Raw genomic sequence first — 20,753 nt, 5'->3', positions numbered from 1 at the left:
GATATCCGTAACTCACTTCTGACTATTCAAAACTGAATTACAGATATCCCTAACTTTCATTGTGACTAGGCAAAACTGAATTACAGATATCTCTAACTGTCATTTCGACTAGTCCGAGTGCAATTAGTCAAAACAACTAGTCAAAAATATCTTGTTCATATGTGTAATGTTCATTCCGGATAGTCAGCTTTAGCCATTAAATGTTAAAATTGCTTGCCATAGGCTTTCCATAAGCCACAGGGAAGCTGCGCGATACTGAGGGGCGGAGTAAATAAAATGGACTGCTTACGTCATCACATCGCTATATAACTACAGCGTGTAGTGTGTCGTCACAGACAGACTGCGATACTTCAGGGAAGAAGGCTTTCTGTCCTGTAACGAGCTTTACGAAATTGTGTTGTAAATTTGTTCATACACAAAATTTCGTAAAGCTCAGATGGAGGGGTACAGCGTTTTAATGAAAGTTCTGCTCTTTCTCTCTTTTTCTCTTCGTTCATCATCAAGTGAGTTCTAACACTGAACTATCAGATAATATGAAGCTGTACCGTGTAAAAGTGTCTCAGTAGTTCAACAGCTCATGAATATTATCTTAACTTTTCTTTTTGTTATTATTCATTTGAGCTTATTCTCAATTTTACTAAAAAGAAAAGAAAAGAAAAAAAGAGTAGTAACCGTGAGATATTGAAACTTATTATAATAAAAAAAAAAGACAGAAAGAAATTTAACATCTTTTACAGACACACACTGTCTTCAGTTCCTCTACACTGCAGTTACACCAGGAATAAATTTCCCAGAGTTCACTGCTGTTGGTCTGCTGGATGAAGAGCAGTGTGTGTATTACGACAGTAACATCAGGAAGATGATCCCAGAGACAGAATGGATAAAAAAGATTGATGCTGATGATCCAGATTACTGGAACAGAGAGACAGCTAAGCAGCAGGATGAACAGGACACCTTCAAATCCTACCTGAGTTACATAATGCAAAGTTTAACTAAGTCTGAAGGTGAGAATAAAATACACTCAGAGCCTTACTAACACATACACACACACACACACACACACACAATATGACAGCACTATGGTGGATACACATGATAACAAATACCTTAAATAAAGCAGCTTGTTAAGTTGATCTGTTTCATGGTCATGAGCTCAGGTTATTTCTGCACAGCTACAATGATTTATTCACGTATGATCAAAACCCTGGAATAAAAATGAACCTGGAATAAAAGCAGTCCTGTATCACTGTCAGGGTCTCATACTGTCACAGTTAAAGATTAGAGAGAACCAGAAACCAGGAGCTAGTGATAAACTGAATGTATCTCACTGAAAAGCATGAAATAACACAAAACACTCAATCTTTACTCATTTCCTGCTGATGTGTGAGAAATGTGAATGTTTAGTTTGAGGATCATGGATATATTCATGAACAGGTTGTGATCTTGTTCAGCTCAGTGTAATGAACAGTTACAGTGAATAGACTTTTCCTTCTGAGGTCATTTCCTGATTATTCTGTAACCACAAATAAACATAGAACAGTACAGATAAATAATGTTTTCTATTCTGAATGTTTCACAGTGGTTCTGTAATATCTTGGGGAAACTAAACATTTGAGCTTTGTCCCAAACTGCTTTTTTAAGTTAATTATAGTTTATCATAGCATTTTAGTGTTATTCCCAATCTGCCACTGTGTAAAATATGAGGTTTCGGTTACAGGCTTAGATTCTCTTTTAATGTATTTTGAATTTGGTCTCAGATTAATGAATTAGATAAATGCATAGTAAAAGGACACCAGTCTAAAAAGGACAAAATGTTTAAAAATGACCAAGGAAAAAAAAGAAGTGTAGAACAGTGTAGCTATATAGAATAAGTGTGTGTGTGTGTGTCTGTGTGTAGGGGTTCACACACTCCAGAGGATGTACGGCTGCGAGCTCCATGATGACAGCAGCACTAGAGGATATGATCAGTTTGGTTATGATGGAGAAGATTTCATCAGTCTGAATCTGAAAACTGGAACCTGGACTGCAGATAATGATAAAGCTGAGGTCATGAAGAAGGAGTGGGATAATGTTCCTGGTTTTATTCCGTGCCAGAGGAACTACCTGGAGAAGGAGTGTATTGAGTGGTTAGAGAGGTTTGTCTCTTATGGCAGAGAGACTCTGGAGAGGAAAGGTAAAGTGTGTGATCTGCTCTGTTACAGTGACTCTAACACACACCCTAATCGTTTCATTCTTTCTTCCTTTCTATTTGGCCAAAAGTATGTGCACCCCTGACCATCACACTCACATGTGTTTCTTCCTTAAACTGTTATCACAAAGTCTGAAGAACACAACTGTCTTGTGTGCCTCTGTAATGTATTCAGTAGCTTTACAATTTCTCTTCACTGAAGCCAAGTGGCCTAAACCAGCTCCAGCATAGTGAATAAACTGAAACAAATTCATCTCTTAGCTATTAATTTGTTTAAAAAAATAAACTTTTGAAATTAAAGCAGTTTGCCTAATAGATTTAACACAGGAAATGTGTTGAAAAACTGCATTTAGCCCATGAAGTGGGCAAACCCTGTGAACCAAGAGCCGGACTGATTACAGTACCATAAGTCCAGGACATACATTATAAAGCTGATTTTAAGAATGAAAATGTATTTGTATTGAATTACTGAGACACAGGCAAAGCACAGACTGCATTAAAATGTACTGATTTAATGTGATACTGTAACGTAGTTTTAGGCTGGAACTAACAACTCATAGCTGAATTAATGTAACTGGAAAAAAACAAAATGATACGAATGTGTTGGATTTGAATGATTGTAAGACACTGGAATGGTTCTAAAGAATAACAGACATATTAGAACTGAATTAATGACAGTAATTTACATAATAATAGCAGAAATCACATTATTGCAATTTATTGAATAATAATATCACAAAAAAAGCTATTTCAATAGAAACACCAGTAGAAATCATCAGTACATCAAAATAAAGAACACACAAAAAACACATTTAAAGACAAATTTTGTTTTTACAACTTTTAATTTCACTATTTCCAGAGATAAAAGCATGACTTAATTTTGACCAATGAATTTTTATAATCATTAAAAGTACTTTTTCTCTTATGAATAATAAATCTGAGAAGTTTTAATATTTCTGTCTCTGTGTGTCTCTGCAGATCCTCCTACAGCATCAGTGTTCCAGAAACACTCACCTTCTCCAGAGGTGGTGTGTCACGCTACAGGTTTCTTCCCCAAAGAGGTGATGATCTCCTGGAGGAAGGACGGAGAGGACGTGAACGAGGACGTGGAGCTCAGAGAGACGTTACCCAACCAGGATGGAAGCTTCCAGAAGAGAAGCATTCTGAAAGTCCCAGCTGAGGATCTGCAGAAACACACCTACACCTGCGTGATTCAGCACAGCAGCTTGAAGGAGGAGTTAGTGCTAGAAGTACCAAAAGGTCCTGATCAACTCCACATACAGTATAAACAATAAATCTGATTTCCTGATGCAGCAGATAATAAAGACTCTGTGCTGATTTAACAGGTGGAGGACTGATGCCTATCATCGTTGGTGTTCTCGTGGCTCTCGTTGTTCTCGTTGCCGTTGTTGCTGGAATTATGGTCTGGAAGAAGAAGAACTCTGGTGAGAGGAGGAAGGAGGCAGATGTGAAGTTTTCAGAGAACAGATTTACACTTTCTAATTCTTGTAGGAGATTTACACTTTCTAATACTTCCTGTGTTGGATGGAGGAGCTTTTTCTTATAAATCTCTTGTTCTTTGTGTAAAATAGGATTATTGGGATTAGTAGAGTTTTATTTTGTTTTACTCTGTAGGTTTCTCAGCTGATTTCCTTTTAAGCTGTAATTTAATTGAGATTTGAAATTTGAAGTTTTAAAGATGTAAAATACAGAAACATTAGCTAAATGAATTTATTCACTCAAGCTGTTCTTTAAGCTCTGTGTGTATTTTATTAGCTTCAGTACAATCAGTAATTTTACCACATCATACACTGTGTTTCTCCAGATTGTTCAACATACACACACACACACACACACACTCAGCACTGACATGTTATAATCAGTTATCAGACTTCATCTGTTCTTTCTGTTTATAATGGGTTTAGTCTTTAATTCACACACATTTACTGCTTTGTGTTTCTTTTCTGTTTAAATTTGTTCAGCTTGAGAATATTAACATGCTAAAGGCAAGAGCAAAGAAATTGTTATCATAATGCTATAATAAATATATAACACCAAATTCCATGCTTGTGAGTATGTGTTTTTTTTTTTACTGTAATAAAGAAAATAGAATGAGAGAAGAATGACAGTTTGAGAAGAGAAATGAGATAGAGTTGTGGGTGGAGTTAAGAGCAGAAAGTTGACCTGCTGTCTGAGTGGGTGGGGCTTACTCTCTCTCTCTCTCTCTCTCTCTCTGACCAATGGTGAGGGTCAGTGAGCTGGTTTATGTGGAAGAGGGTAGAAGATTTTTCCTTTCAGAGTGTTTTCCTGCCCTGTGATGCAGCATGAGCAGCATGTTGGTGATCTTCATCCTCCACAGCTGGTATCTCTCTATGATGAGGAGCTGGATGCTGGGAGAGACTCGTCTATTTAAATATACAGCAAAGAGGAACAATGCAGATTCATTCATCTTTAAAACTAAAGTCTACCTGCATGCTTCATGCTCACAGAGCAGCAGTGCTCACAGTTTTTAGGCTTGTATTTGTTGAAATGTGATTTATTCCCTCACTCATCATACTCTACACACATTTATGTGACATTACACTTGTAGTCATACCCCTGAGTACTAACTTCTGTTTTAGAAAAATAAAGTTTTACTGTACTGTAAATGTTTAATATTATATTGCACTTAATGTAAATCAAACATCCCACCGAGGACCTGCTGCAACCTTCAATAAATCCATTTGTATAATATGATTTATTACTGAGCTCATACTGCAATTATTGTGTAATATTTCTTATAACACTATGTACAAGTTAAAATCTACATCCCTGAATTTCTTCATTTATGAAATTCATGATTTACTTTTCCTGTAAGAGTTTTTATGTAAGAGTAATATTACACTTGTATTAAGGCACTGTACAGTATCAATACTGCATTTCTAGTCTAATATAACAGTTAGATGACTAGACCTGTCATGTCATGTCATGCACTTTTTAGACGGTCCCTTACTGACTCCGGCAACGTGTGTGTTTAAGATTAGTTTCAGTGAGATTTAACAGGAACTAACTTTACTGTGAGGTTCTTCAGAAGATTAGAGATCAGTTAAGATCATTAAGATCAGTGATTAAACCCTCAGGTGATGATATTCCTCATGTGTTGGTGATCATGCAGCAGCTCCAGCTCAGTTTATTGGGTTCACTGAGAACTTTATTCCGCTACACTCTAAGTGTTTTAGTCATTTAACTGTTTAAATATTAGTTATTTATGAACCTTGATTTGTGTCTTTGTTTCATGTTCATATAAAAAGTGAAACATGCAAAAATAAAAGACAAAGTGCAAAGGAAAATTAACACAAAAATGCAAACGTTAGTCTTATCACAAAAATGTCGTAGCAAATATGTGTCCAGTTAGTTACTTTCACCACCTTAGCAACTTCCGCTTTTTTGTCCTTGTTTTGTTTACTTTATCTAAATACTTTTGCAGGTTCTATTTGATATTAAATATTTTTATGATCAATATTAAAGTCCAGTTTAGATCGTGTCTCCTATTTCACACATTCTAACTTCAGTGCTTTGTCCTGTTACCAGTTACACTTATCCTCACGTCATGGTATGTCCTGTGTGTATCCTCTCACACTCCAGTCCACACTGTGATTCAGGTGTAGTTTTATCCTCTCACACTCCAGTCCACACTGTGATTCAGGTGTAGTTTTATCCTCTCACACTCCAGTCCACACTGTGATTCAGGTGTAGTTTTATCCTCTCACACTCCAGTCCACACTGTGATTCAGGTGTAGTTTTACCTGCTGTAAACCAGCCACAGTGACAGAAACATCATTATACAGCAAGTAGTTGTGGTCCACTAATTTGAGTGAGTGAACAGTGCTTCATGAGTGCTGGTATAAGGCCATGCTGTTCATCAGCTCAGAGCTGTTCAGTGTCTGTAAATACTGACTCTAGACTCTATCAGAGTGAAAGAGCATCAGACATTATGTACAGAACTGGTATACAGAACACAGGAGATATAATAAGGATGTATACACTCTAACTGAGTATTCTAACCAGACTGCTCATTTTATCAGCGGTCACATCATTAGTTTATCATCACACAATATCATCATTAATGCCACAAACAGCAGTTTTTTATTTCCAGAGCCTTTACAAACCTGTTATCTAAATAGGCACAACAACCAAACACCCAAATCTACCAATCTGCCCATGAATACACTGGATAATAAACTAAGAGACTTGATAAAAGTAAATTCAAAAAAGAAATGTAAAGAATCCTAAAATGCTTGCGGTTATACAATAATACTAAGTCTGTAAATGTGATTTATTGAATAGTAGAACTCCTTTAAATACAGACCATCAGAAACATCAGTGTTAAGTTCAGGTACACAGTTCTTTTCAACACGTGTAAGAAAACTAACAAAATGTTACACGTCTCATTATCCAATTCTTTGGAACATTTATTTAGAAAGCTGGCTCTGTACATCTGACATGAACACTTTATTTTTTTATGTATAGTGCATTGTATAACGTAATGACTTCACACCCAAATGTACCATAATACCTTTAATAAAACACGATGTAGTTCAGCTGATGCCGTAATCTAATGAGTAAGAGTACAACACTTAACACCCCCACTCACTCTTAGCTCACTGAGTTACCTGAAAACAAAATAACAAATAAGGCTTCTCTTTCACATAAACAATGTAAACATACACTCTTTACACTATTAAGTGCCAAACATGTCTTGAGCAAACCTCTTTATCTTTAGCTTAGTGGCTGGCTTTGTCATAATGTCAGCAACCATTTGCTCTGTAGGACAGTATTCCAAGATTACCTTGCCATCATTCACAGTTTCCTTTATAAAGTGGTACTTGATGTCAAAGTGCTTGCACCTTTGCCTATAAACTGGGTTTCTGGCTAGTGCTATTGTACCTTGGTTGTCTTCATACACTTTTGTTTCTGCATATAGGTATGTATCCATACCTTTCAGCAGATACATTCCTGTATGGCTGATGCTAAGGACATGTATTCTGCTTTGCAAGTAGATTATGTTACTGTTGGCCGTTTTCTAGTTTTCTATGAGACCAAAGAACTACCTTCACTTAGGCTGACACAGTATCCTGAAGTACTAGTTTCTCTGTCATTTCTCTTGAAGCATACATTCTGCTGTACCTTTGAGGTATCTGAACACGTGTTTTACTGTGTTCCAGTGTTGTTTTGTAGGTTCAGCAAAGTGCTGGGATAATTTACTGACCACAAAACATATATCTGGTCGAGTGCAAGTGGACAAGTAGATTAAACTTCATACTGCATCCCTGTACTTTCTTGGCTCTTTCATTCTTTCAGCATATTCTGAATAAGTTTCAGTTCACATGAAGTCTCTCTAGACTTGCAATTTTGCATCTCAAATCTATCTACTATTTTCCTCACATGTCTCTCTTGTGACATTTTAACTAGACCTTCTGCTTGTTCAAAATCTATCCCTAGAAAATACTTCAACCTCCACATTTATTTCTTTCATTTTGAATCTTTCAGTGAACATTCCCTTTATGCTTTTTAAGACCACTTTTACTGTTAGCTGCTATAATCAGGTCATCAACCCACATTTTTTCATTATATCTTTCCCTTGTGTACACACAGTTATCAGCTGGGTTTTGTGGAAAACCATTCTTAATGAAACATATATGTACGATAGCGTTCCAGTTTCTGCCTGATTGCTTTAGGCCATAGAGAGATTTCTCTAACTTGCATACTAGCTTTTCACCCGTCTCTGACTTTTTTTTCATAACTCTCTGGTTGTTCCATGTAAATTTCACAGTCAATCGGCTCACACAAATAAGCTGTCTCTAAATTTTGTGACTATGACTAAATTGTCTTGTGCTGCCTTCTGCATGACCACTCTTATCACATCAGCTGTGGGTGAGAATGTCTCCTAGACATAGTCAGTTCCTGGTTTCTGACTGTAGCCTTTGCAACAAATCTTGCCTTGTATTTTTCTGATCCATCAATGTCTCTTTTAATTGTGTAGCTCCATCTGCCCCCATCTGCTGTTTGCCTGGTGACAACTAAGTGAGTGTGACTTATTCTCCTCTACTGATTGCATCTTTTTGTCCACGGCATTTTTCCATTGCCTTGATTTGGTTGATGCTACAGTATCCTAGTAGGTTTGAGGAATATCGCATATATTATAACATTGTAACAAAAGTCTATGCATGTTTGCAGCTTGTCCTCCATATCCTCAGTCTCAAGTAGATGAGCTGGCCTCCTCCTGGCTCTTGGTGGGTTCCTTCTAATTACAGTTTCAGTAACTTTACCTGGCTGTGTGCATTCAGTCTTTTCAGGCAAAGTCTCAGAAACACCACTTTGAATACCTTGACCTGGTACATTTTTCACATTTTCATCAGCATTTCCTTCACTGCTATTGATCTTAGGATATAACTCTCCATATTGTGTGTGTGATTCGGGTGTTTGTGTTTCCCTTTCTTTAGTTGTCCTAGCTGTGAACCTCACCAACCTACGCTTTTGGACCTTCTCTGTGTTAGGATAGAACACTGGATAAGCTGGGCTGTTTTTGTCGTAGCCAATGAAAATACCTTGCTCACATCCAGAGTTTAATTTGCCCCTCTCTTGTTTGTAAGCAAAACATATTGATCCGAATTTCTGCATTTTAGTAATGTCTGGCTTCTTTCCTGTGAGTCAACTTGTATGGAGTTTTCTTGGTGCGTCTACTATAGCACCTGTTCCTCACGTAAGCTGATGTCTGCAGAGCGTAGTTCTATAACTTATCTGGTAACTTGCTTTCAATCAGTAGGCACCTGCTCATATCATAAAGGGTTCTCCAACCTCTCTCTGTTGTGGCATTTTGGTGGGGCGAATAAGGTGCAGACGTTTCGTTGTCTAATCCTATTTTTCGTTAACAGTGCCTGAAAGTCTCGACTCATAAATTTAGTACGCTATCTGAACGGATGCACTTAACTTCTCCATAAGGTGCTATGTCTGCTAGGAACTTTTCAGTGGCTTGTATCGTGTCACCCTTAGACTTCAGAAAATACACTAACATGGTACCTGAGTAGTCTTCTGTAAAAGACTGTGTATATTTGTACCCTTCTGTGCTCAATGTTGGCATGGGGCTAGCTAAGTCAGTGGGGACTAGTTCTAAGGGTTCCTTTGCCTTTCTGTCTGGCTCCTTATTTCTTGTCTGAGTGAATTTTCCTTGTGTACACACTTCACATGACTGATTTGGTTTGACTGTGGTCCCTTTTATCTCCATACTTCTCACTACACCTTGTAACTTTTGTAAATGTTCATTAGTACAATGACCCAAAATTTCATGCCAAGTTTGAAAGTCATGACACACTTTTCACTGGTCAATATTCCCATACAAATTTCCATTCTCATGGATGTCAAACCTGCTACCACCTTTGGGAACCATGTGACTTTTCCCCATTTACGAAATTGATTGTTGGTCCTCTATTTGTTGCCCTTGCCACTGAGAAAATGTCATGTGGGTACGAAGGCATGTACAGTGCGTCCAATAGCTGTGCTCTGTGGAATCGTCCAGTGATGTCTAGGAGATAAATCACTGCCATTCCTCTTTGTTGCACCATTTCGCTGCACTTTGTCCCATCAGCTAACTCCACTGAATGAGTCTCTGGCTGGAACAAACTGTTGAAGCTTTCTGATGTCGTTCATGTTATGGGACGTCACTCCCATGTCTATGATGATGCCTTTCATTTTTATGTTGTCCGGAGGTCCATTCCAGTGGTCCATTCCATTTTCTATGTGTTCTTAGAAATGGTCTTGGTCGCTATCTTGTTTGTCTGCAACTTTTCTGGCACCGTCCTGTTCTTGCACAGGGATTGTGCATGTGTACCATTTTTGCAGTGATTGCACCACACTTTTCCGAAACATTTTCTTGCTTTGTGTCTTTTTATTCCACATTTGTAACATGTCACACTGGTATCTTCATCTTATCTGTTGTTAGTGTGTAACTTGTTAGGGCCTCGTCTCTGTCTCCTGTGTGCTTTCATCACATTGTCTGTAGATTCTGTTCTTTTTCATCTTCTCCAACTCCTCATAGATCCGTAGTCTTCTTTTAAAGTCTGTGAATGTAAAATTGTCCTCATTTTGCATTATGTGGACAGCTAGCGGCTTGAAAGAGTCTGGTAATCTGCTAAGAATCAGAGTTTTTGTCAGCCCATCACTCATGGCTTCTCCTGCATCTCCAACGGCTGTGATGATGTTCTCTGCTCTTATTAAGTAGTCAGTAACACTCTCATTGTCCGCCATGCGTAGCTTGGTTAACGATGTTTACATATTTATTATACGTGGTTTGCTTTTCCCCAAATAATGGTCTTTCAGAATTCTCCTGGCTTTCCTGCCATTATCAGCAGCTTCATGTCTTATCAGGGATAGGCTTTTATCATCTATGAGTCTTACTAGCTCAGCATATCAGTCGGCATTCTTCCGTCTGTCTTCGGCTAGCTGGTCTGTGTTTGCACCAGTGGGCTCATGAAAACAGTCTCTTTTAACTTTACAGTATGTAAGCAGCCTAGGAATTTTGTTTCCCCAAAGGTCATATTTAATGAATTTTTATTTGATGATCTTTACTGAATCACCTGTGTGTTTAAACCAGAAAATTTTATCCGACCATTTCAGATCATGTTGGCACCAAATAGTGACGTTATCTCCAGCTTCTGCCTCCAAAGTTAAAGAGCTCAGAGTCTCTGAGAGCAAACCTGCAACACAGAAAACCCTCTACTTTATCATTTTAATACATACAGGTAAGCTATGACTCTTTAGTGCTTTTAATATGAATCTGATTAATAACTAATGTATATATATTATAAATCTAATAAGAATTTAGTAAAGTAATAAGTGAGATTATAAACTTACCCATGACACAGAGAAACACAGAGAGAGTTGTAAACTGAAGCATTGTGTATCAGACCAGAGACAAAGAGGAAACGGTCTGTTGGGTGAATCAAACCCTGGTGTATCTGTGTGCAGGGGTGAGGAGAGTTATACACACTACAGCACTTAGAATAAATATCTACAGTTTCTCTGAGACAGCACTGAGATTAAATGGAAATAAAGTGAGATTAAAAATTTAATGATTACTGTAAGAGTATTATTGTATATTTTTATTTTACAGGAAAGTTTTATTTTTAGTTTATTTTCATGTTTTAATCCATTTGAAGGAAAATACACTACAGTTACACCAAAACAAATTCACTTTAATGTATTACATTAAAAATCCTTTATGCATGTTTTTATTTCAGTTCCTTCTATTCGCCTGTTCTTATTTAATTAGAAAAACTAATACCAATACCAAATTAAAACCAACACTAAACTAATTTAACATGCCAAATTTAGTTAATCAGGAGAACCTGAAGTTTATGAGTATCAAGATATTTAATCAGTTTTATATTAAACTAAAAATCTTCAGCCCTGTGTAATTTTTCATTTGTTTTTAGTATCAGTGTGAACTGATCTATGAATTATACACATGAACACTCAGACATCATTTCTAGAAAATTATAATGATGGTAATAATTCAGTTGCGTTTATGCAAATTGATAAGTGGAAACAGCAGAGTGTGAGAAAGCAGCCGGTGGTCAGAGGCGACAAAATGCAAGGTGAGTTTCATATGTGTTTGTGGTTCACTGTAATGCAGATAAACTTCCTGAGTGTCAGCTCTGTGGTTGGAAATAATTCGACCATGAAATGGTCAGATGCTGTTTATAAGCTTGAGGTTAGAGAGGTTTCAGGTCTTTGCACGAGTCCTACCTGCTTATTAGACAGCTAAATGTTAATGAAAACATGTAAATCTTAGCCTGCTTTAAAATAATTGTATTAAAATAATCCAAACTGTATATTTATGTATAATTTATAAGTCTTTTTATTTATCAACTAATCCTATCTATCCTATAATTCACTATTCTCTATAAAAAATTTAATTCTGAGAATGTAAATAATTATCCACTGTAACAGTAACCAGACAGAGTTTCCTATGTGGATGTAGGTGTGATGTAGGTGTGAAAAAAAGAGAAAAGCGCTCTTGCTGTTTCTGGGTTGATGTTTGTAAGCCGTGTGTCAGTGAAGGCTACAGTGGAGGAACAGATTAGAAATAAACCACCAGTTTTCTCCAGTGGACAATCTAAAGTGTGTGCTGTAGATTTGGACCCGAATCTGCTGCTGTAATCATAAACACTGTCCTGTGCTCATCCCAGAAGAGAACCGGTTCTCCTTTCACCACTGTCACAACTGGAGTGTTCACTGGGGATCTAAATCTACATCTGGAGTTCTCTGAAGCTGCTTTTGAGACTATCTAGTCTTATTAAAATCTCTATACTAATAGAATGTATTTGACAAGGATTTAATTCACTATTAACATTTCTGTCTGTGAGATATGTATACATATTTAATCATACATTACAATATCTACATTAGGAGTCGACTCCTTCGAGAAGAGTTGTTTCTTCAAAAGAATCGAATCACTCCATCGAGTCACTTTACCTTGCTCGGCCGCTCGGTTTCCATAACAACGAAGTATGAAATGTTTAGTTGTAATGTAACAATTAGCCTAAAACACTTTTAGCACTTAGGGTTTAATATCTGTAAATATTATTCATGTGGCAGCGATATGGCCGTTATTAGCACGGTTAACTAATGCACTAAGTACTAGCACAAAAGGACTTGGTACAACCCAAACTCCCCCTCTTCAAATGAAGCGATTCTGCACTTCTGTGGAAGAGACCATTTTGTAGAAACCGTTTCTAACGTAGCACTTATCCTAAAAATAAAAAAAAGCATAAATTGACGAAAAAATGAATCATGAAACTATTCATAAGACATATGGGAAATTATTATTTCAGTATTTTTATTAAGTATTTGATTTTTTTAAATAAAATCTCAACTTATACTTCTTACAACCTCCACCCCCTGCGTTTTGCGCTAATGGTTTACTCCGCTCACTTCCTTGTTTTGTGGGAAAGTTTTATTTTGGAAAGTCTCTGCTTTCTTTACCATGTCTGTGCGTTAAATAATCCCAATAAACTTTCTTTCTTTTATATTTAAATAAACGTGGCTTATGGGACATATTCGGTCTCGGTAATAGGGTTTATACATATATATATATATATATATATATATATAATATATATTTTTAAAGGAGTGTGAAATGGACTTTAAACAGAATTTCCCCTGCACTGGCTTGTTTTGGAGAACTGTGGTGTCAAATCCGCGCCATAAGTAAAAGTACTCATAAAAAATATTAATACGGGCGAATCACAGAATTGAACACAACATTTTAAAAATAAAATAAAGCAAACAAACAAACAAAGAACTCGAAATACTAGGAATTAAAAATAACCTTTTATTTTCCGTGTTTATTTTACTCGGATGTTTGTTCTTTCTGCTACTTTTTGCTAGAGATATTTAATTTTCTCTGTTCTTTTTTCCAGGATGCTGTGTTTATTATTCCAAAAATCACAAGTACGTAGAGGTTTATGCAAATTAGGGGGCGGGATAAGAGTCCCCATTGGTCCACTGCTCCTCAACCTACTGCCCTTCTCTAGCCAATCACTAAAGTGACGTCACTGACGCGCGGTTAGTGTTTGAACCTGAGCAAGTGAGAAGATTTCATTAATTAGCTTAAAGCTTGTTATATGTGTGTCTATTGTAGTGTCGTGTCCAAATTCCTGTTATTATTCTATATTTTAATGAACTGGACAATGATGGTATCATTGCACCATCATTAGCATCATAGTATAGCATAACTCAAGAATAACTAATAGTAGAGTAGTGCACTAGCAGCACTAAACTCATGTGTTCAGTTTCATCATGATGAAATGGAAACCTTTAAAGTAATGTCCTTCACTTTGTGTTTACTCTGATCTCTGTATTAACCCGGAGTCTTAATCAGAGTTCTGTATCACCGCGTCCACAGGCTCAGGTCAGTCCGCAACAGGGTCAGATACAGGCTCAGGTGAGTCAGATACAGGGTCAGATACAGGGTCAGGTTAGTCAGATACAGGCTCAGGTCAGTCAGATACAGGCTCAGGTCAGTCAGATACAGGGTCAGATACAGGGTCAGATACAGGCTCAGGTCAGTCAGATACAGGGTCAGATACAGGGTCAGGTTAGTCAGATACAGGCTCAGGTCAGTCAGATACAGGCTCAGGTCAGTCAGATACAGGGTCAGGTGAGTCAGATACAGGGTCAGATACAGGGTCAGGTGAGTCAGATACAGGGTCAGATACAGGCTCAGGTCAGTCAGATACAGGGTCAGGTCAGTCAGATACAGGGTCAGGTCAGTCAGATACAGGGTCAGATACAGGGTCAGGTGAGTCAGATACAGGGTCAGATACAGGGTCAGGTGAGTCAGATACAGGGTCAGATACAGGCTCAGGTCAGTCAGATACAGGGTCAGATACAGGGTCAGGTGAGTCAGATACAGGGTCAGGTGAGTCAGATACAGGGTCAGATACAGGGTCAGGTGAGTCAGATACAGGGTCAGATACAGGCTCAGGTGAGTCAGATACAGGGTCAGATACAGGGTCAGGTCAGTCAGATACAGGGTCAGGTGAGTCAGATACAGGATCAGATACAGGGTCAGGTGAGTCAGATACAGGGTCAGATACAGGGTCAGGTGAGTCAGATACAGGGTCAGATACAGGCTCAGGTCAGTCAGATACAGGGTCAGATACAGGGTCAGGTGAGTCAGATACAGGGTCAGATACAGGCTCAGGTGAGTCAGATACAGGGTCAGGTGAGTCAGATACAGGGTCAGATACAGGCTCAGGTGAGTCAGATACAGGGTCAGATACAGGGTCAGGTGAGTCAGATACAGGGTCAGGTCAGTCAGATACAGGGTCAGGTCAGTCAGATACAGGGTCAGGTCAGTCAGATACAGGGTCAGGTCAGTCAGATACAGGGTCAGGTCAGTCAGATACAGGGTCAGGTCAGTCAGATACAGGGTCAGGTCAGTCAGATACAGGGTCAGATACAGGCTCAGGTCAGTCAGATACAGGGTCAGGTCAGTCAGATACAGGGTCAGGTCAGTCAGATACAGGCTCAGGTCAGTCAGATACAGGGTCAGGTGAGTCAGATACAGGGTCAGATACAGGGTCAGGTTAGTCAGATACAGGCTCAGGTCAGTCAGATACAGGGTCAGGTGAGTCAGATACAGGGTCAGATACAGGGTCAGGTGAGTCAGATACAGGGTCAGATACAGGCTCAGGTCAGTCAGATACAGGGTCAGATACAGGGTCAGGTTAGTCAGATACAGGCTCAGGTCAGTCAGATACAGGCTCAGGTCAGTCAGATACAGGGTCAGGTGAGTCAGATACAGGGTCAGATACAGGGTCAGGTGAGTCAGATACAGGGTCAGATACAGGCTCAGGTCAGTCAGATACAGGGTCAGGTCAGTCAGATACAGGGTCAGATACAGGGTCAGGTGAGTCAGATACAGGGTCAGATACAGGCTCAGGTCAGTCAGATACAGGGTCAGATACAGGGTCAGGTGAGTCAGATACAGGGTCAGATACAGGCTCAGGTGAGTCAGATACAGGGTCAGATACAGGGTCAGGTGAGTCAGATACAGGGTCAGATACAGGCTCAGGTGAGTCAGATACAGGGTCAGATACAGGGTCAGGTGAGTCAGATACAGGGTCAGGTCAGTCAGATACAGGGTCAGGTCAGTCAGATACAGGCTCAGGTCAGTCAGATACAGGGTCAGGTCAGTCAGATACAGGGTCAGGTCAGTCAGATACAGGCTCAGGTCAGTCAGATACAGGGTCAGGTGAGTCAGATACAGGGTCAGATACAGGCTCAGGTCAGTCAGATACAGGGTCAGGTCAGTCAGATACAGGCTCAGGTCAGTCAGATACAGGGTCAGGTGAGTCAGATACAGGGTCAGATACAGGGTCAGGTGAGTCAGATACAGGGTCAGATACAGGCTCAGGTCAGTCAGATACAGGGTCAGGTCAGTCAGATACAGGGTCAGATACAGGGTCAGGTGAGTCAGATACAGGGTCAGATACAGGCTCAGGTCAGTCAGATACAGGGTCAGATACAGGGTCAGGTGAGTCAGATACAGGGTCAGATACAGGCTCAGGTGAGTCAGATACAGGGTCAGATACAGGGTCAGGTGAGTCAGATACAGGATCAGATACAGGGTCAGGTGAGTCAGATACAGGGTCAGATACAGGCTCAGGTCAGTCAGATACAGGGTCAGATACAGGCTCAGGTGAGTCAGATACAGGGTCAGATACAGGGTCAGGTCAGTCAGATACAGGGTCAGGTCAGTCAGATACAGGGTCAGGTCAGTCAGATACAGGGTCAGGTCAGTCAGATACAGGGTCAGGTGAGTCAGATACAGGATCAGATACAGGGTCAGGTGAGTCAGATACAGGGTCAGATACAGGCTCAGGTCAGTCAGATACAGGGTCAGGTCAGTCAGATACAGGGTCAGGTCAGTCAGATACAGGGTCAGGTCAGTCAGATACAGGGTCAGGTCAGTCAGATACAGGGTCAGGGTCAGATACAGGATCAGATACAGGGTCAGGTGAGTCAGATACAGGGTCAGATACAGGCTCAGGTCAGTCAGATACAGGGTCAGGTGAGTCAGATACAGGGTCAGGTGAGTCAGATACAGGGTCAGATACAGGCTCAGGTCAGTCAGATACAGGGTGAGATACAGGCTCAGGTCAGTCAGATACAGGGTCAGGTGAGTCAGATACAGGGTCAGATACAGGCTCAGGTCAGTCAGATACAGGGTCAGATACAGGGTCAGGTGAGTCAGATACAGGGTGAGATACAGGCTCAGGTCAGTCAGATATAGGGTCAGATACAGGGTCAGGTCAGTCAGATACAGGGTCAGATACAGGGTCAGGTGAGTCAGATATAGGGTCAGATACAGGGTCAGGTGAGTCAGATACAGGGTGAGATACAGGCTCAGGTCAGTCAGATATAGGGTCAGATACAGGCTCAGGTGAGTCAGATATAGGGTCAGATACAGGCTCAGGTGAGTCAGATACAGGCTCAGGTCAGTCAGATACAGGGTCAGGTGAGTCAGATACAGGGTCAGATACAGGGTCAGGTGAGTCAGATACAGGGTCAGATACAGGCTCAGGTCAGTCAGATACAGGGTCAGGTCAGTCAGATACAGGGTCAGATACAGGGTCAGGTGAGTCAGATACAGGGTCAGATACAGGCTCAGGTCAGTCAGATACAGGGTCAGATACAGGGTCAGGTGAGTCAGATACAGGGTCAGATACAGGCTCAGGTGAGTCAGATACAGGGTCAGGTGAGTCAGATACAGGGTCAGATACAGGCTCAGGTGAGTCAGATACAGGGTCAGATACAGGCTCAGGTCAGTCAGATACAGGGTCAGATACAGGCTCAGGTGAGTCAGATACAGGGTCAGATACAGGGTCAGGTCAGTCAGATACAGGGTCAGGTCAGTCAGATACAGGGTCAGGTCAGTCAGATACAGGGTCAGGTCAGTCAGATACAGGGTCAGATACAGGGTCAGGTGAGTCAGATACAGGATCAGATACAGGGTCAGGTGAGTCAGATACAGGGTCAGATACAGGCTCAGGTCAGTCAGATACAGGGTCAGGTGAGTCAGATACAGGGTCAGGTGAGTCAGATACAGGGTCAGATACAGGCTCAGGTCAGTCAGATACAGGGTGAGATACAGGCTCAGGTCAGTCAGATACAGGGTCAGGTGAGTCAGATACAGGGTCAGATACAGGCTCAGGTCAGTCAGATACAGGGTCAGATACAGGGTCAGGTGAGTCAGATACAGGGTGAGATACAGGCTCAGGTCAGTCAGATACAGGGTCAGATACAGGGTCAGGTCAGTCAGATACAGGGTCAGATACAGGGTCAGGTGAGTCAGATACAGGGTCAGATACAGGGTCAGGTGAGTCAGATACAGGGTGAGATACAGGCTCAGGTCAGTCAGATATAGGGTCAGATACAGGCTCAGGTGAGTCAGATACAGGGTCAGATACAGGCTCAGGTCAGTCAGATATAGGGTCAGATACAGGCTCAGGTGAGTCAGATATAGGGTCAGATACAGGCTCAGGTGAGTCAGATATAGGGTCAGATACAGGGTCAGGTCAGTCAGATATAGGGTCAGATACAGGCTCAGGTGAGTCAGATATAGGGTCAGATACAGGCTCAGGTGAGTCAGATACAGGGTCAGCGGCAGCAGGATCAGAGACACATTCACTGATCAGGACATGGCCAAGTGCTTGCTGGTGTTATAATGAAGCATAGATTCCCTGTGCAATGTTTTCAAGATGACCGTTAACAAAAGCTAGATTTGCAGTATTATATGAGTATATGAAAGTCTGCTGTATCAGTCTTTATAACACTTGTAGTCATTTCCTTGATATTTTCAGGAGACAGACTGACTGTGGAAAAGAAGAATAAACACTGTTCCAGAAACCAGGAAAGATAAAAGCTTTAATCTGAATATTCAGGGCTGCCATTACAGCAGTGTTCTTGGTGATAAAATATGGACTTGTTTGATTTGTAAAATACAGTTTTTTCCATGATGTTTTAGAAGTATTTTTCTCTGCACTTCTGTTTCTGCAAATTGCAGTAGTTTTATGCTGCAGTTTTTATATTTCTGTGTGGAGGGCTGTCCTATAAGTAAGGAAGTCAGTAAGTCAGTCAGTAAGTAAAGTAAGTAAGGAAGGAAGGAAGGAAGGAAGGAAGGAAAAGTTTTATTAAAGCAGTGACTGTTACTGTTTTATATTAAGGCGAGAGAGCGAGCGAGAGAGAGAGCTGTTTATTCATATTATAACAATGGCTTCTTGTCAGAGTCAACTCAAAATAACTCTCTAAATGATTTATTTCTTTATTTATGTCTGTGTGCTAGAGACGGATCAGCATCATTATGGAGTTGCAGGCCACCATAAAAGCTGCAGAAGGATTTAGGGTTATTAGATGTAAGCATAGTAAAGTGATTCTATGAATGTAATTAAAACACATTTATTCTGCAATTGGCTGCACATAGTTTAAAACTATGTACAGATCTAAGGACAGATCTCATCCAAAGTCTTGGGATCAGTCTCTGTAAGCACAACTCCAGTACTCTGCTCCACTAGGAAGAAAGCAATGCCAGCCACACCGACAAAACAACTGGGACATTTAAGAACCATTTAAGACATATTATTATATCCAATTATATACCCTGTATTTCACTTTGATAGAGTCTAGAGTCTTACAGACACTGAACAGCTCTGAGCTGATGAACAGCATGGCCTTTTACCAGCACTCATGAAGCACTCAGATTAGTGGACCACAACCAAGTGCTGTATAATGATGCCTCTGTCACTGTGGCTGGTTTACAGCAGGTAAACCTACACCTGAATCACAGTGTGGATTGGAGTGTGAGAGGATAAAACTACACCTGAATCACAGTGTGGACTGGAGTGTAAGAAGATAAAACTACACCTGAATCACAGTGTGGACTGGAGTGTAAGAAGATAAAACTACACCTGAATCACAGTGTGGACTGGAGTGTGAGAGGATAAAACTACACCCGAATCACAGTGTGGACTGGAGTGTGAGAGGATAAAACTACACCTGAATCACAGTGTGGACTGGAGTGTGAGAGGATAAAACTACACCTGAATCACAGTGTGGACTGGAGTGTGAGAAGATAAAACTACACCTGAATCACAGTGTGGATTGGAGTGTGAGAGGATAAAACTACACCTGAATCACAGTGTGGACTGGAGTGTGAGAGGATAAAACTACACCTGAATCACAGTGTGGACTGGAGTGTGAGAGGATAAAACTACACCTGAATCACAGTGTGGACTGGAGTGTGAGAGGATAAAACTACACCTGAATCACAGTGTGGACTGGAGTGTAAGAAGATAAAACTACACCTGAATCACAGTGTGGACTGGAGTGTGAGAGGATAAAACTACACCTGAATCACAGTGTGGACTGGAGTGTAAGAAGATAAAACTACACCTGAATCACAGTGTGGACTGGAGTGTGAGAGGATAAAACTACACCTGAATCACAGTGTGGACTGGAGTGTGAGAGGATAAAACTACACCTGAATCACAGTGTGGACTGGAGTGTGAGAGGATAAAACTACACCTGAATCACAGTGTGGACTGGAGTGTGAGAGGATAAAACTACACCTGAATCACAGTGTGGACTGGAGTGTGAGAGGATAAAACTACACCTGAATCACAGTGTGGACTGGAGTGTGAGAAGATAAAACTACACCTGAATCACAGTGTGGACTGGAGTGTGAGAAGATAAAACTACACCTGAATCACAGTGTGGACTGGAGTGTGAGAAGATAAAACTACACCTGAATCACAGTGTGGACTGGAGTGATTCTTAAAAAACACCACAAACTTCTGAGCTAGCAGACTTTCTACTGAAGTGAAAATAGGTGAAATGAGACACGGCCATTTTGGAGAAGATGTGTGGGGAGAAGTTGCCCCACACATGATCAGAAAAATAACCCAACCAGTTTGTTTGTACACACAAAATAAACATCTGTGCTCAAACATATTTTTATTGG

General features: G+C 40.3%; 1 protein-coding gene and 1 long non-coding RNA gene across 2 annotated transcripts; one reads left to right on the top strand and one right to left on the bottom strand.

The window, feature by feature from the left end:
* Nucleotides 1-436: 436 nt before the first annotated feature.
* On the top strand, nucleotides 437-3,668 carry LOC131343088 (BOLA class I histocompatibility antigen, alpha chain BL3-6-like). Its single transcript, XM_058374498.1, has 4 exons — nucleotides 437-503; nucleotides 738-1,004; nucleotides 1,898-2,173; nucleotides 3,167-3,668. The coding sequence occupies exons 1-4, from the start codon at nucleotides 437-439 to the stop codon at nucleotides 3,481-3,483; spliced, it is 927 nt and encodes a 308-aa protein (XP_058230481.1). The 3' UTR covers nucleotides 3,484-3,668.
* A 1,084-nt stretch (nucleotides 3,669-4,752) lies between these two features.
* On the bottom strand, nucleotides 4,753-12,896 carry LOC131343095 (uncharacterized). Its single transcript, XR_009203105.1, has 3 exons — nucleotides 12,701-12,896; nucleotides 11,078-11,181; nucleotides 4,753-10,920 (listed from the first exon to the last, which is right to left on the bottom strand). It is a non-coding gene; the product is annotated as an uncharacterized LOC131343095 (long non-coding RNA).
* Between the last annotated feature and the right edge of the window lie 7,857 nt (nucleotides 12,897-20,753).

Source organism: Hemibagrus wyckioides, linkage group LG22, assembly GCF_019097595.1.
Source record: "Hemibagrus wyckioides isolate EC202008001 linkage group LG22, SWU_Hwy_1.0, whole genome shotgun sequence".
Taxonomy (NCBI): Eukaryota; Metazoa; Chordata; class Actinopteri; order Siluriformes; family Bagridae; genus Hemibagrus; species Hemibagrus wyckioides.
This window is presented reverse-complemented; position numbering and strand designations above follow the sequence as displayed.